This window comes from Salmo trutta, chromosome 27 (genome assembly GCF_901001165.1).
Source record: "Salmo trutta chromosome 27, fSalTru1.1, whole genome shotgun sequence".
NCBI classification, from domain to species: domain Eukaryota; kingdom Metazoa; phylum Chordata; class Actinopteri; order Salmoniformes; family Salmonidae; genus Salmo; species Salmo trutta.
In genome coordinates this window covers 711,909-737,110 of record NC_042983.1, presented here as the reverse complement: position 1 = coordinate 737,110, position 25,202 = coordinate 711,909, and the positions used below count along the sequence as shown (strand labels likewise).

General features: G+C 41.7%; 2 protein-coding genes across 5 annotated transcripts in view; one reads left to right on the top strand and one right to left on the bottom strand.

The window, feature by feature from the left end:
• ascc2 (activating signal cointegrator 1 complex subunit 2) overlaps nt 1-17,273 on the top strand; it is a 20,123-nt gene extending 2,850 nt beyond the window's left edge. Inside the window, exons 9-19 of one of the 2 annotated variants that reach the window (XM_029716208.1) lie at nt 139-213; nt 2,218-2,322; nt 2,486-2,554; nt 2,785-2,859; nt 3,070-3,310; nt 6,458-6,654; nt 6,859-6,978; nt 7,213-7,440; nt 7,706-7,790; nt 15,917-16,011; nt 16,169-17,273. In XM_029716208.1, coding sequence (XP_029572068.1) covers nt 139-213; nt 2,218-2,322; nt 2,486-2,554; nt 2,785-2,859; nt 3,070-3,310; nt 6,458-6,654; nt 6,859-6,978; nt 7,213-7,440; nt 7,706-7,790; nt 15,917-16,011; nt 16,169-16,346 — 1,468 coding nt within the window. In that variant the 3' untranslated portion in view covers nt 16,347-17,273. Of the gene's footprint in view, nt 1-138; nt 232-2,217; nt 2,323-2,485; nt 2,555-2,784; nt 2,860-3,069; nt 3,311-6,457; nt 6,655-6,858; nt 6,979-7,212; nt 7,441-7,705; nt 7,791-15,916; nt 16,012-16,168 lie in introns of both variants that reach the window. The other variant, XM_029716207.1, reaches the window with a different exon arrangement.
• Nucleotides 16,774-25,202, bottom strand: rnf215 (ring finger protein 215). Of its 3 annotated transcripts, none has more exons than XM_029716213.1 (10): nt 24,803-25,202; nt 24,374-24,535; nt 23,006-23,077; nt 22,671-22,756; nt 22,257-22,311; nt 21,997-22,101; nt 21,641-21,754; nt 21,334-21,471; nt 19,404-19,506; nt 16,774-19,208 (listed from the first exon to the last, which is right to left on the bottom strand). In XM_029716213.1, the coding sequence occupies exons 1-10, from the start codon at nt 25,037-25,039 to the stop codon at nt 19,186-19,188; spliced, it is 1,095 nt and encodes a 364-aa protein (XP_029572073.1). In that variant the 5' UTR covers nt 25,040-25,202; the 3' UTR covers nt 16,774-19,185. The 3 variants fall into 3 exon arrangements, with proteins under 3 accessions (XP_029572073.1, XP_029572072.1, XP_029572074.1); XM_029716212.1 differs by having other exon boundaries at nt 21,641-21,757; nt 24,803-25,200; XM_029716214.1 differs by lacking the exon at nt 23,006-23,077 and having other exon boundaries at nt 21,641-21,757; nt 24,803-25,201.

Below are 25,202 nucleotides of genomic sequence, written 5' to 3'. Positions count from 1 at the left end.
AGCCAAGAACAAGCAGTATTTAGCTTGTTTCCCACCACCACTATTCAACTACACTGTTTCCACAGTGGTGGAACATTTGTTTATTTCAATATTGCATTTGTCAATTGATCACTTTTGCTCTAACTTTTATCTTCTTAGACTAGCCTCATTCTACGAGGTGGCTGTGCCTGACATAGAGAAGGCTGTGAGGAAAAGAAACTTTGACGACAAGAGGTGTGTTTCTGTTCGTAGGTGTGTGCTTTTGCCTGAACATCACTGTTACCATGCTTACCCCATGGATATCAGTCTGAAAGAAGTTGCTGTAAAAAAAAGACTTAGTTTCTACAAATAAAATTATATTTGAGGTTACTTTCCCGGTTGGTTCTTTTGGCGGTAGGAGGTGGAGATGGAGTATCCACAGGAAAGTGTTGTTTACCAAACTTTTTGAAAGTCTGAATGTACTGAAAGTCGTCTGAATAACACTATTCTGTGAATACTTTGTCTCAGTTTTCAAGCAGCAGAAGGACAAAATGCACCGACAACCGGTAGATCAAGTTTAAATGTAATTTTATTAAACGTTCTGGCTTATAAAGAAAATGCACACAAATGGCTGTATATACCAATTAATAGTGTATTACAACCTGATTAATCATGTATGTGTGTGTGGGTACTGTGCATGAACTGTCTACAGTTGAAGTCGGAAGTTTACATACACTTAGGTTGGAGTCATTTAAAACTCGTTTTTCAACCACTCCACAAATTTCACTGTCAGCAAACTATAGTTTTGCAAGTCGGTTAGGACATCTACTTTGTGCATGACACAAGTCATTTTTCCACCTATTGTTTACAGACAGATTATTTCACTTATAATTCACTGTATCACAATTCCAGTGGGTCAGAAGTGTACATACACTAAGTTGACTGTGCCTTTAAACAGCTTGGAAAATTCCAGAAAATGATGTCATGGCTTTAGGGTCTTCTGATAGGCTAATTGACATAATTTGAGTCAATTGGAGGTGTACCTGTGGATGTATTTCAAGGCCTACCTTCAAACTCAGTGCATCTTTGCTTGACATCATGGGAAAATCTAAAGAAATCAGCAGACCTCAGAAATAATATTGTAGACCTCCACAAGTCTGGTTCATCCTTGGAAGCAATTTCCAAACGCCTGAAGCTACCACGTTCATCTGTACAAACAATAGTACACAAGTATAAACACCATGGGACCACGTAGCCGTCATACTGCTCAGCAAGGAAGAAGCCACTGCACCAAAACCACCATAAAAAAGCCAGACTATGGTTTGCAACTGCACATGGGGACAAAGATCGTACTTTTTGGAGAAATGTCCTCTGGTCTGATGAAACCAAAATAGAACTGTTTAGCCATAATGACCATTTATGTTTGGAGGAAAAAGGGGGATGCTTGCAAGCCGACGAACACCATCCCAACCATGAAGCACGGGAGTGGCAGCATCATGTTGTGGGGGTGCTTTGCTGCAGGAGGGACTGGTGCACTTCACAAAATAGATGGCAACATGAGGAAGGATAATTATGTGGATATATTGAAGCAACATCTCAAGACATCAGTCAGGAAGTTAAAGCTTGGTTGCAAATGGGTCTTCCAAATAGACAATGACCCCAAGCATACTTCCAAAGTTGTGGCAAAATGGACAACAAAGTCAAGGTATTGGAGTGGCCATCAAAGCCCTGACCTCAATCCCATAGAACATTTGTGGGCAGACCTGAAAAAGCGTGTGCAAGCAAGGAGGCCTACAAATCTGACTCAGTTACACCAGCTCTGTCAGGAGGAATGGGCCAAAATTCACCCAACTTATTGTGGGAAGCTTGTGGAAGGCTACCCAAAACGTTTGACCCAAGTTAAACAATTTAAAGGCAATGCTACCAAATACTAATTGAATGTATATAAACTTCTGACACACTGGGAATGTGATGAAAGAAATAAAAGCTGAAATAAATCATTCTCTCTACTATTATTCTGACATTTCACATTCTTAAAATAAAGTGGTGATCCTAACTGGCCTAACACAGGGAATTTTTACGAGGATTAAATGTCAGGAATTGTGAAACTGAGTTTAAATGTATTTGGCTAAGGTGTATATAAACTTCTGACTTCAACTGTATGTTCTGTGTGTGTATGTACCGCGCCTGTTCATTTTTGCATCCGTGTGTGTGTACGCACTTGTGTGAGTGACTGACCCCTCCCGTGCCCCCTGCCAGTCTCCAGGAGGACCTGTGGAGGAGGGTGTGTCACGCCCGGAGGAGGATGGTGGAGATGGCACACCTGATGCTACAACACACCTGCCTACAGCCCATACTAGAGGGGTCAGAATAAAATGCCTTTATCTCTTTCTATTCTCTTTTTCATCCTTTCTTTATCCACCTACCAAACCTTCATGCTGGAATTCATATTTTCTTTTAGTATGGGGATCATATTTGCTCATAGCCTTCCTGCAGTCTTTGAACATTGTTGTTCATTTGTTTTTAGCTCAGAGAACATTCAGACATTTGTGGAGGAACTCCTGCAGCATTTCACTACTTTCCTACCAGAGAAGAGGTACAGTGCATACTTGTTTGAATCCTGATATGGGAAGAATTTCCTTTTGAAGGGCCATAAACGTCTTCAATCAATCAATATTTTTGACCATTGCATCCCTGACCTAATTAATACCAGAGTTTTTGTACGGTAACTGCTGTTTTTAGGAATGCTGTGTAACTGATTGGAGGTTGTCCATTGAGGAGATAAAGAATGTTTGTTTATGCCATCCTTGTTGCTGTCTGTCTCAGGTTCCTATTGGACTACGATGAGCAGTTCCCCATAGCTGATGATATCAGTCTTCTACAGCAGGCCTTCCCTCTCCTGTATCCTTCCTCCACATGGTCTCACACACTCAGACACATGTTCCTCAATGAGTCCACCAGTCAGCCACTCAGTCATAGAAACATACACATCCCCCTCATTGGAAGAAACGTATCCATCCATCCAACCTAGAGCAGTGATATTAACACACCTCCACCACCCTTTCCTCCAGCACTGCCTGTTGTCTTTCCTTAACCCTCCGTCCCTGTCAGAGATGAGACTAGGACATCATATCTGCTCCAGGGGGTGGAGGATGCCTGGGACAGCATCGGCCGGAGGAGAACCCAGTACAGACCCCAGCAGACACACTCCTCTGCCGGGCTGACTGGCCAGGGAGTAGAGGGTGGGGCAGGGGCCTGGGGGGGAGAGATGGTGATCAGAGAGCCAGGGGAAGGAGGGGAGACCCCCAGAGGAGCAGAGGCCATGCGGGATATGCCCCATAAAGGAGACAACGTGAGTTCTGAATAGGAGATACCAGTTTGGGCAAATGGGGTGGGGTGAGCTGTGTTGTAGTTTGTTAGTTAAACCGCCAAAATAACGGGGCCATACGTGCGAACATAAGTGACCATTTCAATTTAAACCGTTTCTCTCCAACTCATAATGCGTATAGGCCAATTCAAATAGTCGATTTACTTGCACGTGACATAACACTAAATTGTAGCTGGTCCCATCAGATAACATGGCATATATTAGCTTTATGCTGATATAGCAGGTGGCAGTGACTATATCCTGGAACAAATTCTTCATCAGCCTATCAAAGATCTTAGACTTTATATGCACCAACCAATGGCATTTCTTAAAATAGGTCAACCCTGACCAGGGGGTATATTTTAAACCTACAAATGAAAGGTTTACTTTTGTTACGTTGGTCTGTAACAAAATGTTGTGTGCCAATATTGCATTGATGTATCCTTGACTAGGCTCCTAGCATATATGAGAAAATCTCAAGATTTTGTGCTTTTATGGAAAAAAGATAAATGAGGTCCTTACAACATCTACGTTGATTTATTTTCTGTATTTATTTAAACTTTATTTAATTAGGCAAGTCAGTTAAGAACAAATTCTTATTTACAATGACTGCCTACCCCGGCCAAACCCTGGGCTAATTGCGCGCCGCCCTATGGGACTCCCAATCACGGCCGGTTGTGATACAGCCTGGAATCGAACCAGGGTCTGTAGTGACGCCCCTAGCACTAAGATGCAGAGCCTTAGACCGTTGCGCCACTCATACAGCGTAAAACAAAAAAATTTAAGAGCCATATGCATTTGTCAAATAGCAGACATGTAGGCTACCATTATCACCATCGCTTCTAAGCGGTTCACTCGAAATCGATAGTGCACTTTAACTATGGGTTCGAGACCCCTTCGCATTAAGCTTTTTTGTTGAGGAAAAAATAGGTAATTGCTGGTCGTTGACACTCGATTCAAAACATGTAATAAAGTGGATGAATATAATAATGAATAGCCTATGAAACGTTGCAGGCCTACGTAAGTGAAGCCTACATAATAATTTAACCTACTAATGATAGCCTACATGAGGGGTAGGCAACCCTGTTCCTGGAGTGCTGCAGGTACAGCAGGATTTTGTTCCAACTCGGCACCACTCAAGACCAACTTGAGCTAATTGAGCAGTGATTGCCTAAAATCAACACATCTGGTCTTTCAGATGGGTTAAATCAAAAACATTAAGTTCCTGCGCCATTCCAGGACCAGGGTTGCCTACACTGTCTCCTCGCCAGGAGAGGGCGTAATCACTCTATGGGTGGCTCACCGGCCAGTTGTTCATGAATTGAGGTGTACCATTCAAAGTCCCATATGCATTAGTAGGGTTATAGCATAAGGAGGACACTATCTGATGTTAATTAATGTAAGCTATAGCTATGTTGATTGGAGTTCCTATAGTAGCATACAGAAAATGCTAATCATAGAGTTAGATAAAACCCCCATAGCGTATTGGGTCGGAACCCCCTTTACCTTCAGAACATCCTTAATTATTTGGGGCATGGATTCTACAAGTCAGAAACATTCCACAGGGATGTTGGTGGTGACGCAATGGCATTAAGCAGTTGCTGCAGATTGGATGGCGGTACACCACTGCCACCAGCCTGTACCATTGACACGAGGCAGGGTGGGACTCATGCTGCTTACGCCAAGCCCTGACTCTGCCGTCAGCATAACGCAACAGGAACTGGGATACGTTGGACCAGGCAACATTTTTACACTTCTCAATTGTCCAGTGTTGGTGATCGCGTGCCCCTGAAGCCACTTCTTCTTGGTTTTAGTTGATAGGAGTGGAACCCGGTGTGATCGCCTGCTACAATAGCCCATCTGTGACAAGGATCGACGAGTTTTGCTTTCCGAGATGCTGTTCAACACACCACTGTTGTACTGCGCCGTTATTTTCCTGTTTGTGGCCCGCTCTTAGCTTGCACTTGCACAGTTCTTGCCATTCTCCTTCGACCTCTTTCATCAACGAGCTGTTTGTTGCACCATTCTCAGAAACTTTAGACGCCGTCGTGTGTGAAAAGCCCAGGAGGGCAGTCATTTCTGAGATACTGGATCCGGCGTGCCTGTCACCAACGATCATACCACGTTCAAAGTTGATTAGGTCACTCGTTTTGCTCATTCTAACGTTAAATCTAACAGTAACTGAAAGCCTCAATGCTTGCCTGTCTGCCTGCTTTATATAGCAAGCCACGGTCACATGGCTCACTGCCTGTAGGAGTGATACATTTTCTTAAACTGGGTGGTGTACCTAATAAAATCCTACTGTACACTTTAATGCTCTTCCTCATCGAGTCAAGTAATGCATATGTGACAAAGCAGATTATTAAAAATGCATATAAAACGTTTTAGGCCTACATTTAGGTGTACACCTCCATGTAATAAAGCCTATGCTATATGATTATTGGTGTTTGTGTGCAAGGCTGAAGAGAGAGCTCCTTAATAATAAATGCAATCTTAGCCTACAGACAACAGCTTGAAAATTGTCCCTTTTCAACACACTAACACAATACATGTAAATCTACATTTCAAATGTGAGGACTCGTGAGATTGGAACTCATGCCACAATCTGCAACAATTATGTGGACTAGGCACTTTACACAGAATGCAATTTGACCAGTCAGTCAAATATAGTTGCTTTGATGATCAGGACATGCTGTTGGGGGTATGTTAAGGACGCTTCCGTGAGCAAGTTTTTGGAACTCGTCCAACTACATCAACGATTTTAATTGGCTGATGCAGAACTTGTTCCAGGATATAATCACTGCCACCTGGTGGGGCTAGTTTAGGGCTAACGTGTGCTATGTTATCTGATGGGACCAGCTACAATTTAGTGTTCTGTCACGTGCAAGTAAATCAACAATTTTAATTGGCTGATACGCAACTGTTTACATTTAAATGGTTGCTTATGTTTGCAAGTATGACCTCCAGATTTGTAATTTTAGCAGGAAAAATAATACACAAATATAACCAAATCATTTTGAGAGCTTACCTATCCTATATGAGACAACACACAGACAATACACAGTAGCCTCAGTCCTGTGTAGATGCTGTTATAATAGTGTGTCCGTGTCTGATATGTGTTATGTTATCCAGGGTGCTGCGTGTACGATCAGTGCGGGGGAGCTGGAGTCTCTGTTAACCCATATCAGAGACCTGCTACCAGACCTGGGAGAGGGATTTCTACTGGCCTGTCTCCACCAGTACAACTACAGCTCTGAATTGGTCATTAACTACATCCTAGAGGACAGACTACACCCTGACCTGGACAAACTGGACAGAGCCATGCCCAGGTAGGGAGAGGGGTGTGTGGGTTGGTCTGTGTGTAGACAAACAAAGATGCACAAGCTGAGTCGTGCTGCGCTGGCCTGGTTACGTATCCACCATAGTTATGGGAACTGTGCTGGAAATAACAATGTGAACAGAAAATAACAGAGCCAGCACCGGTTGGGTAGTCTGAAAAAGGTATTAATGTTGATGTTCGCCTCTCTCTCCAGGCCGGTAAAGGAGGAGCTGCCTCCTGTACTCAGCACCAGGTCCAACGTGTTTGACGATGATGAGTTTGATGTCTTCAACAGAGACCAGGTGGACATGACTCGTGTCTGGAAGGGCCGGAGGTGAGACACTATCGACTATTTAATTGTGGCCAAGATGGCCTCCTGATGACTCGGTCACAGACCGTTTCCTGTCCTGTCTTGTCACGCCAAACCACACCCAAAATAAATAAATAAATAATCCCAAGTCATTTTTAGATAAATACCAGGTCAATGGTGAACTGTACAATAAAGCCTGACCTCTGTATCTTTGTGATCTATAATCTCTGTATATCTGTCTGTGTTGTTTCCCTTCAGGAAAGGAGAGAGTGTGCGGGACCTGCTAAATGACAAGCAGCACATAGCAGAGCAGAAGGAACGCTACCTGACCTATGAGACTGTGGTGGATGAGGTCATCGTGACTCCCAGCGAATCAGGAGCCATCTACAATCTGAACGATTATGATGATGAGTATGATGACACATATGACATCAACCAAGTAGGAGCCAATGATCTGGACGGAGACTCCAACCTGCTCAACCGCAGGTAACATACACACCTGTTTACTGATTAAGATTTTAGCTAGTCATACTGATTTAGACTAGAGCCTCCCATCTGAGTTTGGTTGCTCAGTCTCAAGGTTTCTTCCCTCTTGCCAAGGTGCTACTGCTTTCCTTTGAGATCTAGCTCCTGTTAATGAAAACACTTTGACAACTCTTGTACCACATTTATGTAAAAAGGGCTTTATGAATACGCTTTATTTATTGATTGTGACACATCCTCTCTCTCTCTCTCTCTCTCCCTTCCACAGGCCGTTCACCGTCCCTCAGGTCCTACGGCAGGGAGGCAGACCACAGATGCAGGAGGAGAACGTAGAGGAGGAAGAGGACGAGAAGGTAGGTTGTATAGAAATAGATTGTACTGTATAGAACAGTGGTCACCGACTGGTCGATCTTCAAAGCATTCCTAGTCGAGCACCAAACATTTCTGTAGAAAAGCCTACAATAAAGGCTTGCGCTCCATAATTTTTTATTTGTGTTGCGGTGTTGGTGGTAGGTGAACTTGATTCAGAAGCCCTGCGCACTGGGTGGGCAAAAGTGTTTCTATTTTGAACCATTTCATTTGTCTGAAAAGACAAACTCCGCCTACCCGGCGGACTGGGAGATCTGGAAACCTACAGCTTCCCCGGCCACAGCAAACTTTTATAACAATGACCAGAGAGACTGTCGAAGAACACCGCAAAGAGCTGCTAGTTGGTTCATGTTTATTCAGCACTGTCAACACTGTTTTTATTTAACACTATTACAAAACATAAAACACGCTTATCCCTACTTCCACTTGCGCTGCAGCTGCAATGAATGAATAGCCAAGTGTATCGATTAGCCCTTTGTTTTATTATTTATTAGCAGCTCGTCATGTCTTTTTTAATATTGAGGAGTATTTCACTTCCTCTGGTCATAGAAAAAACATGAATTTGTGCATGAGGCAGATGCGGTGCTACTCAAGTTTCGCCATCAGGTGGAAGACTGTCCCATCTCTCTAGTCAGTCTTACCGGAGGAAAGGAAGGAGAGAGCAGGGACTGCGAAAGGCAGACCCTCTGCTGCTCTCTCCCTTCCTCCGCTGAGATGCCTAAACTAAAACAACTGGAAACTCTGATATTTCAGACTTCAGTGCTGGGAACTCAATTTTAATAAAAAAATTAAAATAATACATGATTATAATAAAAAGATCAGACTGGGAAAAATTTCTAAAAATCTGAGCGGTAGAGCTCGGTTTACTTTTCGACTGCAAATGGTTGGTGACTGCTGTCGTGACGTGGACTTTTCATTAATGTGATGACTGTTATATTAAATCAATTCTCTGTGTAATTATTATTACTTGATTAAACTAATCATGTAACATTAATTAACTAATTAGTTGGGGCACCACGGGAAAATGTTTAGAGTTACTATTTCCAGACTTGAACTCTGTTCAGAATTTTCAAAGCTTATCGATTAGTCACTTATTAATGTATTATTACCTCATCAGTCATTCTAAACGTCGTAATTTCTTGTAGTCTGCACGAACCCTACTTGATTGATGAATCAGCGATACACAAATTGGCTCAATTATTTATTTACTAATTAATTAAACAATTACAGAATACACACTAACATTATACAGTAAATAGTCTCTAGAAGACTAACAGGACAGTTTGGTTATAACACAGTGGCGAAATCAGAGGGGGGGGGGGGAGAGACTAAGGAGTTACTCTATTGGACATCGGGAAGCTTCGCTCATGAAAATTCAAAATCTTAAGCACTCTGATAGCCGTTCATTCGAAAAAAAGAGAATGCAATTTATATATTTACGATTGAGCTGTCCTTGATTGTCCAAATCCTTTGGTCACGGAGTATTTGGTGTATGACTCTGGTTTTGCCACCAGAGATCACCATGTCCTTAGGTAGAGCTCCTGGTTGTGCTGGTGGTAAGAATGGATACTTTGAAGTACCCTATACAGTAGTTCTCAGTTGATCTCGTTAGAATGCTTCAGAGGTTGTCGGTGTTCTCATCCCTAGGCTACGTACGTCTTCAGCTGCAGACTGATAACGTGAAGTCTAGAATTTGCTTCTTCTGTATTGATTGATAGCTTCAGAGTTTATAACCATTTTGAAACATTTGGCTTACGCCTTAAGTCTGCTTGATCTATAGAGTGGTAGATTTCTTAACCATTGGTAATGTATTCAGCTGGAGCTGCACATACAGTGAGGGGAAAAAAGTATTTGATCCCCTGCTGATTTTGTACGTTTGCCCACTGACAAAGAAATGATCAGTCTATAATTTTAATGGTAGGTTTATTTGAACAGTGAGAGACAGAATAACAAAAAAAATCCAGAAAAACGCATGTCAAAAATGTTATAAAATGATTTGCATTTTAATGAGGGAAATAAGTATTTGACCCCCTCTCAATCAGAAAGATTTCTGGCTCCCAGGTGTCTTTTATACAGGTAACGAGCTGAGATTAGGAGCACACTCTTAAAGGGAGTGCTCCTAATCTCAGTTGGTTACCTGTATAAAAGCCACCTGTCCACAGAAGCAATCAATCAATCAGATTCCAAACTCTCCATCATGGCCAATCACCACCTTCCGGAGACACCTGAAACCCCACCTCTTTAAGGAATACCTGGGATAGGATAAAGTAATCCTTCTAACCCCCCCCCCCCCCCCCCCCCCCTTAAAAGATTTAGATGCACTATTGTAAAGTGGTTGTTCCACTGGATATCATAAGGTGAATGCACCAATTTGTAAGTCGCGCTGGATAAGAGCGTCTGCTAAATGACTTAAATGTAATGTAAATGGCCAAGACCAAAGAGCTCTCCAAGGATGTCAGGGACAAGATTGTAGACCTACACAAGGCTGGAATGGGCTACAAGACCATCGCCAAGCAGCTTGGTGAGAAGGTGACAACAGTTGGTGCGATTATTCGCAAATGGAAGAAACACAAAAGAACTGTCAATCTCCCTCGGCCTGGGGCTCCATGCAAGATCTCACCTCGTGGAGTTGCAATGATCATGAGAACGGTGAGGAATCAGCCCAGAACTACACGGGAGGATCTTGTCAATGATCTCAAGGCAGCTGGGACCATAGTCACCAAGAAAACAATTGGTAACACTACGCCGTGAAGGACTGAAATCCTGCAGCGCCCGCAAGGTCCCTCAAGAAAGCACATATACATGCCTGTCTGTAGTTTGCCAATGAACATCTGAATGATTCAGAGGACAACTGGGTGAAAGTGTTGTGGTCAGATGAGACCAAAATGGAGCTCTTTGGCATCAACTCAACTCGCCGTGTTTGGAGGAGGAGGAATGCTGCCTATGACCCCAAGAACACCATCCCCACCGTCAAACATGGAGGTGGAAACATTATGCTTTGGGGGTGTTTTTCTGCTAAGGAGACAGGACAACTTCACCGCATCAAAGGGACGATGGACGGGGCCATGTCAAATCTTGGGTGAGAACCTCCTACCCTCAGCCCGGGCATTGAAAATGGGTCGTGGATGGGTATTCCAGCATGACAATGACCCAAAACACATGGCCAAGGCAACAAAGGAGTGGCTCAAGAAGAATCACATTAACGTCCTGGAGTGGCCTAGCCAGTCTCCACACCTTAATCCCATAGAAAATCTGTGGAGGGAGCTGAAGGTTCGAGTTGCCAAACGTCAGCCTCGAAACCTTAATGACTTGGAGAAGATCTGCAAAGAGGAGTGGGACACTCCTGAGATGTGTGCAAACCTGGTGGCCAACTACAAGAAACGTCTGACCTCTGTGATTGCCAACAGGGGTTTTGCCACCAAAGTACTAAGTCATGTTTTGCAGAGGGGTCAAATACTTATTTCCCTCATTTAAAATGCAAATCAATTTGTAACATTTTTGACATGTGTTTTTCTGTATTTCTTTTTGGTTATTCTGTCTCTCACTGTTCAAATAAACCTACCATTAAAATTATAGACTGTTCATTTCTTTGTCAGTGGGCAAACGTACAAAATCAGCTGGGGATCAAATACTTTTTTCCCTCACTGTAACTGGTCTAATATGTTAATTCTTCAGCGCGTCCTTTTAAACACTTGGGGGAAAAAGGGCATTCCATTACGTTTTGCATAATCTCTGCGCTCACGTGGGCATGGTTACTGACTTGGTAAACTTTACATGAAAAACTATTTTCTCATTTAGAAGACTAAAATCACTTCTGTCTTTTCAAAAGTATTCTGTCACTTAACCTCCCTGGGCACTGTAGGTTAACTTCCCTGGGCGTCCCACCTAGTCAACAGCCAGTGGAATCGCGTGGCGCGAAATACAAATACCTCAAATGCTATAACTTCAATTTCTCAAACATATGACTATTTTACACCATTTTAAAGACAAGACTCTCCTTAATCTAACCACATTGTAAAGCCTTTTTGAAATCGGACAGCGAAAGCAAAACATTAGATTATGTCAGGAGAGTACCCTGCCAAAAATTATCACAGCCATTTTCAAAGCAAGCATATATGTCACCAAAACCACAGCTAAATGCAGCACTGACCTTTGATCTTCATCAGATGACACTCCTAGGACATTGTTATACAATACATGCATGTTTTGTTCAATCAAGTTCATATTTATATCAAAAAACAGCTTTTTACATTAGCATGTGATGTTCAGAACTAGCATACCCACCGCAAACTTCCGGTGAATTTACTTAATTACTCACGATTAACGTTCACAAAATACATAACAATTATTTTAAGAATTATAGATACAGAACTCCTTTATGCAATCGCGGTGTCAGATTTTAAAATAGCTTTTCGGCGAAAGCACATTTTGCAATATTCTGAGTAGATATCACGGCTAGCTAATTTGACACCCACCAAGTTTGGCCCTCACCAAACTAAGATTTACTATAAGAAAAATTGGATTACCTTTGCTGTTCTTCGTCAGAATGCACTCCCAGGACTTCTACTTCAACAACAAATGTTGTTTTGGTTCTAAATAATCCATAGTTATATTCAAATAGCTCTGTTTTGTTCGTGCGTTCAGGTCGGTATCCGAAGGGTGACGCGCGAGCGCATTTCGTGACAATTTCAAAATATTCCATTACCGTACTTCGAAGCATGTCAAACGCTGTTTAAAATCAAATTTTATGCTATTTTTCTTGTAAAATAGCCATAATATTCCAACCGGGCGATGTTGTATTCATTCAAAGACTGAAAGAAAAACATGGAGTCATCTCGTGGACGCGCATCTCCAGTGTCATTGTTCCCTGCCTGACCACTCACAAAAACTCCTGCTGTTTTTCGCCCAGAGACTGCCGAGACGTCATTCCACTTTCTGGCGCCTTCTGAGAGCCAATGGAAGCCTTAGAAAATGTCACGTTACAGCAGAGATGCTGTATTTTTGATAGAGATGCCACAGAAGGAGAACAAATTGTCAGACAGGGCACTTCCTGTACAGAATCTTCTCAGGTTTTGGCCTGCCATATGAGTTCTGTTATACTCAGACACCATTCAAAAAGTTTTAGAAACTTCAGAGTGTTTTCTATCCAAATCAAACAATTATATGCATATTCTCGTTTCTGGGCAAGAGTAGTAACCAGTTTAAGTCGGGTACGCCGTGCAAATACTGCCCCCTAGCCCCAACAGGTTAACCTGTTGGGGCTAGGGGGCAGTATTGACAATTTCGGAAAAAATATGTGCCCATATTAAACTGCCTCCTACTCAAACCCAGAAGCTAGGATATGCATATTATTAGTAGATTTGGATAGAAAAAACACTGAAGTTTCTAAAACCGTTTGAATGGTGTCTGAGTATAACAGAGCTCATATGGCAAGCAAAAGGCGCCGCTGCGCCTTCTTCACCACGCTGTCTGTATGGGTGGACCATTTCAGTTTGTCTGTGATGTGTACGCCGAGGAACTTAAAACCACTACTGTCCCGTCAATGTAGATAGGGGGCTGCTCCCTCTGCTTTTTCCTGAAGTCCACGATCATCTCCTTTGTTTTGTTGACATTGAGTGTGAGGTTATTTTCCTGTCACCACACTCCGAGGGCCCTCACCTTCTCCCCGTAGGCCGCCTCTTCGTTGTTGGTAATCAAGCCTAACACTGTAGTGTTGTCTGCAAACATTTACATTTTAGTCATTTAGCAGACGCTCTTATCCAGAGCGACTTACAATAGTGAATGCATACATTTCATACAATTTCATACATTTTTTTCTGTGCTGGCCCCCCGTGGGAATCGAACCCACAACCCTGGCGTTGCAAACACCATGCTCTACCAACTGAGCTACAGGGAAGGCTGGTATCCTTGATATAAATGCTTCATGCAACAACACGTATTCCTTATGATCTGAGGCTGCTTTTTAAATGGCATTCTCTAGAATGCTTCAGTCAGTACTGTGTTGAAATATTAACTATCCTGAATTCTTAGCTGCTCTGAAGAAATTAGGCCAAGCTGTCTTTTTACTTGTTTGAATATCCGCTGAGTCCCCTCATATTTGTTTTTGCTTTGTCTTTACGGTTGATGAATGACTTGGAGGCGTGCGTGGCCACGCAGTCGTGGATGAACAGGGAGTACAGGAAAGGGCTGAGAACGCACCCTTGTGGTGACCCAGTGTTGAGGATCAGCGGGGTGGAGATGTTTTTGCCTACCTTCACCACCTGGGGGCGGCCCGTCAGGAAGTCCAGGACCCAGTTGCGCAGGGCGGGGTCGAGACCCAGGGTCTCGAGCTTAATGATGAGTTTGGAGGGTACTATGGTGTTAAATGCTGAGCTGTAATCGATGAACAGCATTCTTACATAGGTATTCCTCTTATCCAGATGGGTTAGGGCAGTGTGATGGCGATTGTGTCGTCTGTGGACCTATTGGGTTGATTTGATTTGAATGGCGCTGTTTAAAATCTTGCCCACAAGATGGCTAGCTACCTAAGGCTGTCTATGTACCATGTTTTGTTATCCAGATGATTTATATTAGGTTTGACATAGTTGAACCAGTGGCTATGCTGTAGTGTTATTCTTATATTTAGGTTAACTTGTTATGGATAGGGGGCAGTATTTTCACGGCCGGATAAAAAACATACCCGATTTAATCGGATTATTACTCCTGCCCAGAAACTAGAATATGCATATAATTATTAGCTTTGGATAGAAAACACTCCAAAGTTTCTAAAACTGTTTGAATGGTGTCTGAGTATAACAGAACTCATTTGGCAGGCCAAAACCTGAGAAATAGTCAGGAAGCACCCTCTCTGACTATTTCTTGGCCTTCTTGATCATCTCTATCCAAAACAGGGGATCTCTGCTGTAACGTGACATTTTCTAACGCTCCCATAGGCTCTCGGAAGGCGACAGAATGTTGAATGATGACTTTGCAGGCCATGGCTGAAAAACAGTAGCGCATTTGGATAGTGGTCCATCTGAGAACAATGAGACTGGGGGCGCGTGCACGAGACGACTCCATGTTTTTATTTTTTCATCTTTGAACGAAAACAGGGTTTCCCGGGTCGGGATATTATCGCTTTTTTACGAGAAAAATCGCATAAAAATTGATTTTAAACAGCGTTTGACATGCTTCGAAGTACGGTAATGGAATATTTTGAAATGTTTTGTCACGAAACGCGCCGGGCGCGTCACCCTTCTTTACCCTTCGGATAGTGTCTTGAACGCACGAACAAAACGCTGCTATTTGGATATAACTATGGATTATTTGGAACCAAACCAACATTTGTTATTGAAGTAGAAGTCCTGGGAGTGCATTCTGACGAAGAACAGCAAAGGTAATCCAATTTTTTTAATAGTAAATCTTAGTTTGGTGAGTACCAAACTTGGTGGGTGTCAAAATAGCTAGCCATGATGGCCAGGCTTTCACCGAAAAGCTATTTTAAAATCGGACATAGCGATTGCATAAAGGAGTTCTGTATCTATAATTCTTAAAATAATTTATGTTTTTTGTGAACGTTTATCTTGAGTAATTTAGTAAATTCACTGGAAGTGTTCGGTGGGAATGCTAGTTCTGAACGTCACATGCTAATGTAAAAAGCTGGTTTTTGATATAAATATGAACTTGATTGAACAAAACATGCATGTATTGTATAACATAATGTCCTAGGAGTGTCATCTGATGAAGATCATCAAAGGTTAGTGCTTCATTTAGCTGTGGTTTTGTTTTTTGTGATATATGCTAGCTTGAAAAATGGGTGTCTGATTATTTCTGGCTGGGTACTCTGCTGACATAATCTAATGTTTTGCTTTCGCTGTAAAGCCTTTTTGAAATCGGACAGTGTGGTTAGATAAAGGAGAGTCTTGTCTTTAAAATGGTGTAAAATAGTCATATGTTTGAAAAATTGACGTTTTTGTATTTTTGAGGAATTTGTAATTCGCGCCACGCCTATCATTGGATATTGGAGCAGGTGTTCCGCTAGCGGAACGTCTAGATGTAAGAATTAAGCTGTTTAGATGGATCAGTCAGTATGTGTTGTATCATTAACCCTTTCCATGGTGTGTGTTCTCAGGAAGGCGCTGTGAAGAGAGACCAGTTTGTTCAGGACCCAGCTCTGCTGAGAGAGAGGGCAGAGGCCAGGAGAGCTACCATGCAACACAGGAAGGGGTACGGAGACACACACACACACTAACTTAAATCCATGTCTTATATTGTCCTTAAGTTCTGCTACATGTCTTACAATTACAATGCAAGACATCCTAAATTGAGGTTTGCTTATGAGAAATGTGTGCATTTCCCATTTGAACCCCTCTCCTCCTCCTAGGTTCCGTCCGGAGCCTGCCAGAGAGAGAGACGTGGTGGGTAAACCTAAAGGCCAGGGCCAGTCAACAGAGACTCTTCTGGACCGACGCAAGAAGGAGGCCCACAAGAGCAGGGGAGCCAACCACAACCGCAGGGCTATGTCCGACCGCAAGAGGAACAAAGGAATGATCCCCTCCTGATGATAAGTGTTGCCATTGAGACCAACCAACTGACCTAGCGGACGGTGCGTACAAGACGGGACGACGTGGAAAGGAAAGAAAGAGAGAAAGATAATCTGGGCTCAAAGGTCATGAGCCCTGATTGATGTCCCCTCCCAGAGTCCTCTTCATCAGTCAGATTCTTTCTACCGGGATTCACTGACCAGGCCATTTTTATAGGCCTTTTTCTGTTCTCTTTTAGTAAAGACATTCTAGTTTTCCATTTTCTATCGCAAAGGGACACCAATGATTAGTTCCATGATAACAGAACTTTGGTTGCCAAGTGGCCTGTTGGTGGAATGTTTAGAGACATGTTTGAATTTAGTTTGTTGTTAAGTCCAATATTGTAGATTGATTCAGTTAAACCAAAGTGCTGACTGAATGGAGTGAGTGAAGGACAAGAGATTTATTTTTGCCATGTAACAAATCCATTTATTAAGATTTGGAGTGATGGAATCATTAGCTTTGACATCGCCATCAAATGAACAAGGAACATATGACTAAAATGAGAGAGGAGACTCCAATAGGACGAGAACCAGTGCGACCGGCCTGACTGTCAGACTGAAACCACTGTCTGCTGGATCTGGAAGAACAATGAATGTCAGTTACAGGACTAGACATCAAAATGACAGGCAGGCCAGGACCAGGGGTGGCAGCGTGTGTGCAATGTCTGAACGAAGTGATAGTGTCTGTGGTAGTTCATATATCCCCACCCACCATGGTTCAGCCTCAACCCAAAAAGTGAGCTGCTATAACAACAGTCGTGTGTGTGTGTGTGTGGAAGTGCAGCCTAAGAGGCCAAATGTCCCTCAGACAGACATCGAACAGCTTCAAGAGGCTTCTGACTCGCCATGGACAACTACTTTATAACAAGAGAATCCTATAGAAAGATCTATAAGAGCATTTTTGTAAAAAAAGAAAATAAACATTACAATTAGCTTTTTGAAGCTCTTAAGAACAAACAAAATAATAAATACATTTAATACTGTGGTTAGAGCTCTTCCAATGGAGTATTTCTGTGTGAACTGAGCGTTGACTTTAAGGTGTTCTAGTGGCAACATAATACCATAGGATGGTGAAAGATGGAAACGGCAGCTATATTACTCAAGTGATTAGCTGATGGTAGGAAGCATTTAGAGTATTCACATTTCCCTATAAGGCGTTGCTAGATTTTATTTTATTTATTTAACCTTTATTTAACCAGGCAAGTCAGTTAAGAACAAATTTTTATTTACAATGAAGGCCTGTGGATGAGTGAAAGTGATACAAATGACTCCATTTGACCTTTCACCTTTCCATACTATACTCATTGGTTAGCCAAGGTCAAGTCTGTTTCAGTTCTGCAAGGTCACTGGTTTATAATAAAATTATTTAAGGACTACATAAAGGATTTCTAAAATAAGTACTGTCAAGTAGTACACTCTTAAGTGCAGATGTGTTTGTAACATGCTGTCTGTCTCTGTACAGCTACTCTGGTTATCTGGTGAATAAGGCATTTACCTCACAGAGCAGTCTATCTACAGAGTTTAACAAAAGTAGGGGTAACAATATAATTGTTCTCTCCCCACCCTTATTCCAATTAGTTCAGAATTAACACAAACTTTGAAATTGTACTCCTTAAGTAGACAATAATAGTCTGGATGAAATTAGTCCATCTATACAAATTTAAATTCACTTTTGAGATTATACTGACCCTGTGATATGGTGGAATTTGGGCCCCAAATGACCAGATGTGTTTTGATGCCAGTTAGCAACACACTGTTAACCATGCTTTGTACCATATTGCATTTAACATCCATGCAAATATAACTTAACCTAGCTATATCTTATTTTTTCACATTAAAATGCCTTGGACTTAACATTCATTTCCCTGTAAAGAACATACATGGAATTCCACCACAGATTAACAGAACATTAGAATGCCCGACATGTATAGACACTTTCACCATGAGGCACCAGTACTCTATCACACATGCAGCGAAAGAGGGTGGGAGAGAAAGAGTAACGTCATTGTACGGTATGTTATCCCAGGAAGAATGTACTGTTTGTTTCAACACTGGTACAGTAACATTTGTTTTACAGTACCACATAGATAAGTGAAGCTGCTTCAGGATTGGCTGTCCCTAAAAGGTCAGAGGTCAACATTGTCCAATAAGAAGGCCAGCTGCTGGGAGAAGCTCCCTTGCCCACAATCCAGTGCAAGAAGAAGAGGTGTGGTCTGGAACTGTTACTGAAAACTAGTCACGAAAGACGACAAGACAACTTGATCCCAATGTTCTGGGCCCAGCTTTTCAGAAGTTATGTGATTGGATTCCGGATTCGGACAGGATTAAAAATGATTACAAAAATGTAACTGAAAAATGTGATTATGATCCTCCGGATAAAGATTTGGTAATCCAATCTGACCTTTAATCATGTCATTTTTGCATTTTCAAAACTCTAAAAGGTTTGGATTAGGATAGTTTTTAGGATAGTTTTTATGCCAAAAACCTGGATTATCTTGATCCCCCATTCATGTAGTTTATTCATCTCTGTTACCCTATGACAGTGTAGAAGTAGTACCACAATTTGTCCAGCAGATGTCAAGATTTAGGCCTGTTCAAAACACTGAAAATCCAAATTCTGTGATCTTGATATTGTGGTATCTGGATCAGAATGATCCTATCTGATTTCTTTCTGAAAACTGGCTCAAAAAACGCGAGATTGATCTGAACCTGGATAGCAAAAATGGGGATTACAGAATCGAAATTCTGATCCAGATTAAAAGTTTTTAAAAACTGGGCCCTGGTCAGTGGGGTGAGGAGCTGGGCCAAGGCTACCATTAGCTGTCTCTACAGAGGTTACCTGTGGATGGAAGGGCAAGATGACAGTCAAAGGGAATAGCTAATTAACCCGGGTACCAAATACAATCACCAACGCTACATTAGATTTCAAATGTGTTAATTGCATATGGCAAATAAAGTTGCACTTAAGTGTACAGGCAAGTAGAGCTCTTACTAAGTATGCTGCGTTTACACAGGGGGCAGGTGTATAACTTACTGAGTATGCTGCGTTTACACAGAGGACAGGTGTGCTGCAGGAGCAACCACGGATCCACACAGTCCCTGTGGAACTCATGGAGGCAGGGCAGCACGCGAAGACACTGCAACACAGTCACACACCACCAGGTGACTTAGCATACTACTAACACTCGTGTCTAAAGTAGAATTTACAGAATTAATGTGTTATACATCTTACTTTCTATTTAACATATGACATGTTTGTGTGTGTTTCTGAGTAGTTCCAGAGGGGTATACTACAAAGCAGGATCAACGAGTTAGCGGTAGCTAAAAAAAAAAAAAAAAGCCAGAAATAACTTGATTTTCTGGTTCATTAACGCTGGAATCACTAAAGCAGTAATTTGGACTGCTAATATATATTTTTAAATATGCCCCCCTTCGTCTTTGCCTAAATAAGTCTTTATAACACATCTTAATATCACAAACAGAACTGGAGTTGCAACCCGTTTTAGGACATGTAATTGTTTTAATGGTTTTCCTCCGTTGCCGCTCGTCCTCCCGACAGTAGGGTCTGCTCCCCTCCTTTTCCCAACAGTTGAAGGTGCCATGCCCTGTTGACAATCACCCCGATAACTGTCATGAAACTATACTAAAACTAATTTCACACATATAAAAACAGATGAAATAAACAAAGTAAAGTATGATGGGGGAGAATGGGTAAGTTGATGAGCGAGGGGAAGCGAACAATGCATAATTATGTACTCACCAATTGTGAATGAAGAACAGGTCTTTCCATTCTATTGATCTATTCTAATTATAACGTCAAAATGATACATACACTATATCAGTCCATCGAATCCAAACAGTCTCATCAGTCTACTCTGGCCTATTTGGAGTACACAGTGGAGCGTGCGTATTTTACAATGGCAAGAAGACCAAGATGAATAGATGCACATGCTGCGTTAGCGTTACTACAAAATCTGAATGAAAACTACACAGAAATGAATCATGACATCTCTGATGATTATTCGTCTGATTCTGAGCCTCAGCCTAAACCTCTAAGGCCTAAGTGCAAAAAAGCCAGACCAGTACACACTGAGCAGGTGCCCGCGCCACCACCAAATGAAAATGGTGAGACAGGAGAGAGGAAGGGACGGCACCGCTTGGATAGAACAAGCCGGTGACAATGCTTTGGGACGATTATCAGCACAAAATGTCATCACAAAGAGCAGGCCCTACATCTCAAGCAAAAAAAACAGCATAGGCAACACACTCACCAGCTGACAATTGACTATTTTTGACTGCTGTCATATCGACACATATTAATTATAATGCAATTATTGCTTTTGTGCCGACTTTCGCTATTTATCAAGAACACTGCTCTTATAATGATATTTAGGATACTGACCGTGCGTCTTGCTGACCGTGAGTCTTGGACGATGGGGTATTTATTTTGACGTAATAAAAATGAGCTGTTACCGCATTCCAACACAAGCTTTCCGTTTCATAGTTGTAACTAAGGCACTCCACAAATAAAATTGATTTTACACTTGAATTAGTGTTTTTTTGTTTTTACATATAGCCTACAGTAACAAAATAATGAAAATGCTACTGTATTATTTTACATTTAAAAATAAATGGTATTCTAATGTTACCCAAGACCTTCATTAACACAACCAAATTATTATTTTTGCGATAGCATATATGAAATGTATTAATTACACTGTTAGAATGTTGCAGTTAAAATGACTGCTCATTAACTTGAAAGGGGGGTCCCTCGAGGCCCATCGGTTCTAGTGTTAAGAAAGATAAACTTAGATATGAGTTTTTTGTTGAGTCAATTTGACCATGCCCAAGTCAAGCTTAGCTGTAAAAAACAACAATGCTATTTCAGAATATTTAGACAAGTTAGCTGGCTAACTCCTTGATCCTGCTTTGTAGTATACCCCTCAGGAGTCAGCCAGTCTGACCTGGTTGTTGTTGAACTGTTCCAGACAGACAGCACAGTTGTCTGTCTCTAGCTGCGCTGGGTCACACCATGGTTTGGGCTGCCGGTACATCCTGGTCTTCAGGGAAGACAGTCTCTTCAGGATGTCCTGTTTTGGTAACTGTAGGAATGATTAAGTCATGAATATTATGGTGAATGTTTCTACATTATTCATTTTAAAGCATCTCATTTTCATACTGTCGTTCAGTGTCTGTTTACTTAAATGTGCTTTAGATTAGCGTGTCTGCTAATTGCTGAATGATTAAAAGAGGAAAATGGTTCAACTCTACCTCCAGGTCGTCATTGAGTTGGTTGTCCTGGTACTGCCATCGAGCCTGAACTATGACCCCTGTACAGAGGATCAGAGCCACCAGTAGGACCGTGTTCCACAGCTGATGCAGGTACTTCTGGAGGACAACACATAACAGGACCGAGCACGGATGTTAACCTACCTCTGAATCATTTGTTTACGTTTGTCACACAACAGAGATGTAGGAAAAAGCAACGAGTTGCACAGATCAGTGATTTGTTAGATCTAGCCTGTGAGGAGTTGTAGCGTAAAAATCAGATTATCTTTGGTTAGAATGTCATTGATTATTTATTTTGTTGTCCCTATTCATTTGAATGTATGCCATGGTGTTCACACCTGGACCTGCGAGTTGGTCTCTCCGGTGCAGATGACCCCCTGCCACTCTCCATACAGACCGCCTCTGGAGAGACCGCACGTGGACCACAACGTCAGGGTGGCCCCCTACAATACCACCAGAGAGGAGGTTTTACACACATCCAAAGTAATAACATGAGCTGGACAGTAGAGTGATACAATACATAGAAAACTGGAAATGTCCGCTGACTATTTTGCTGTTCTCTAAGGTGATAACGTTTATGGCAAAAAGATGATCTTACCAAGTTGTCCTGTAGAATAGTCTTGTATGTGATTTTCACAGTAGCATGAAGGCCCCTATGAAATAAACCATAGAGTTAACTCCCTCAGTGTCTCTATATTAGTCAGTATGCTGTAGTATATTCATACAATCAAAGCTATACTCCCAAGTCGCGCAGTGGTCTAAGGCACTGCATCTCAGTGCTAGAGGAGTCACTTCAGACATCCTGGTTCAATTCCAGGCTGAATCACAACTGGCCATGATTGGGAGTCCCATAGGGCGGTGCACAATTGGCCCAGCGTTGTCCGGGTTTGGCCGGTGTAGGCCGTCATTGTAAATAAGAATTTGTTCTTAACTGACTTGCCTAGTTAAATATATACACAGAGAGGGATCCTTGTGTAGACTAGTATTGTTTCGTTTTCCATCACTGTGGTACCTGAGGAGTGCTCCGATAAGCTTGGTAACATTTTCTGATGTCTGGATGACAATGACTGGCTTAGAGAGGACTTGGGACAGATCCATCTAGAAGGAGAATACAGGAGAGAATAGTAGTTATCATAGACCATATATCATTGTTCTATCTCTATGGGGTTATACTGTAAAGCAGTAGTAGAGGAGTGGTTACTCTAACAGCTGACAATTATAGAGCAACATTGGTGTTATGCTCTATAGTAGTGGTCACCAACCCTGGTCCAGGAGAGCTACAGGGTGTGCAGGCTTTTGCTCCAGCCCAGCACTAACACAGCCAGTGTGTAAGAAAATGACTTTTACCTCTCTGATAGTGTTCTGATTGAGGGCTAGGATGATGAGTGCAGAAGCCCCCAGGACCAAGGCTCGTTTCATCTAACAAAGAGAGATAGTGGTTATACTTACTTCAGACTTACTTTACCCACACTGATATATTTGCATGTGTTAAAAGTGTGTAAAAAAAATATTAATCATATTTCATGCTGAAACCCTCCTACTAAACACTATTCACTAAGTTAAAGATTTATATTTAGGTTAACGTTTTACAGCATTGCCATTCTATTTTTTATTTGAAAATCATCTTTGTGTAATAATTTCATATTTTACATGTTATAAGGCCACACAGAGGGACAGAGATAATTACAGACACCTGTACAAAGTACCCAAAAGGGCCACTAAATGTCATGTGATAGATTACAATGATAAAATCCTGGATTTTAAAAAATCTGGTAGTTTCCTGGTAAATTTCCTGTAATATACCCTCCCTTTGCAACCTTAGGTGAAACTCTGTGGTGCTGAAGAACAGATACAACATTCAGACAGTTATTCATCTCTCACTGATCAGGGTATAGTTTGTTGTGTGTCACAATACTTATTTCACCAAATATACAAATTATTCAACAAAACAGTGGACTGACTGACTGTTCTTCCCATGCCCATGTGAGTGATTCCTCACAAAACCAGGACAAAACAGATTTTTGGGATTATCACTAAATTGAATCCATAAAATGATCCTTTGGAGGAAGGATTGTTGATGTACAGTAAGTATACAAAACATTAAGAACATCTGCCCTTTCCATGACAGACTGACCAGGTGAAAGCTACCTTTATTGATGTCACTCGTTAAATCCACTTCAATCAGTGTAGATGAAGGGGAGGAGACAGGTTAAATAATGATTTTTAAGCAATTTACCAGTAGGCCTATGGTCTCATGAGTCTTCTCAAGTACCCCCTAGAGATAGACCAAGTACACCCAGGGGTCATAGTACCACTGGTTGGGAACCACTGAGCATATTATGTTCAACAATGTATATATTTTTTAAGTTACCAACTCAAAACTTTTATATTTTCAATATTCATGTTTACATTTTATTCATAAATGAATGTACAAAAATTGTATTTAAATCAAAATACTACTCATATTACAGAACAAGCGGTAAAGCTTAATATGAAATAAAATGTTGCTTTGTAGCACCTACAGATCATGCCGTCTTAAAGGAAGCCTAGGTAACGCCAGAAACTTTGATAAATGATTTTTCAATTATGCTTTTAGATACAAATGTCAAATATATGTCAACAATCCTTCCTTCAAAGAATCATTCTATGGATTACATTTTGTGAAAATCCCCAAAATCATGGTCTTTTTTTGTCTTGTTTCCTCCCTGAACTCACTTTATTGACAACGGCAGCAGCAAAGGATTCCTGGCTGTTCCCAGCAGTGGAAGCTTTGCTCTCCTCCACTTTGACAGGCACCACACCTACCCATGGCTCCTGGTCTTTGGCTTGGACACCCCCACCTTTGCCCCGGCTCACCTGCGGCTCCTCATCCTGCACCTGAACAATGGCAATTGGAAACACTGGGGTCATTATATGATTATTACTGGGTAATATCATAGATGCAGACATTGCATGCTTGATGATTCAAAATGCAATGGTGAAAATAACAGATTTTAAGCTATTGCTAGACAATATAGATTACTGTATATATACACTGTATATGTTATTTTCTCAGTAACTGTAATGTTTATATCCATATCATGTTACACATACAAATCCAGTGGTTTTACATAGCAGAGCCTAGCCAGCTGTAACATCACTCACTAATATGAGGTCCCCTTCGAGATCATGCTCTTGTTGTTGATTGTGTTTTTCGGGTACGCTGCTGCTTTCCCAGTTCGCTTCGAGCACCTCGCCTTGTAGAACGGTGCTGACATCTGGACGTTCCCTCAGCAGAACCTCGACCAAGGCGACCTGAGCGCCCGTAACTAGCAGACACGACAAGAACGAAGGAGCCGAGACCAGAAACACCACGGTAAAATAGCAGCAGCTTGCAGACATGGCCGATGAAACGCGTAAATTAAAAATACTATAAACTAGATAATCATTATCAACTGTCAACCATTATTTTACAGAACCAACTAAGTTACTGTACTTTTTGGCTTGGAACCCAAAAATGTAAGCAAGAACACTACTTCCTGTAGAACAGGAAGCTGAGATGTGA

Excerpts from the sequence above, each read along its gene's own strand:
- rnf215 (XM_029716212.1), bottom strand. The coding sequence starts at position 25,039 with ATGTCTGCAAGCTGCTGCTATTTTACCGTGGTGTTTCTGGTCTCGGCT. Across the intron at positions 21,758-21,996 it reads AGACCAACTCGCAGGTCCAG|AAGTACCTGCATCAGCTGTG; the intron begins GTGTGAACACCA and ends GTTGTCCTCCAG. Across the intron at positions 21,472-21,640 it reads AACTCAATGACGACCTGGAG|TTACCAAAACAGGACATCCT; the intron begins GTAGAGTTGAAC and ends TCATTCCTACAG.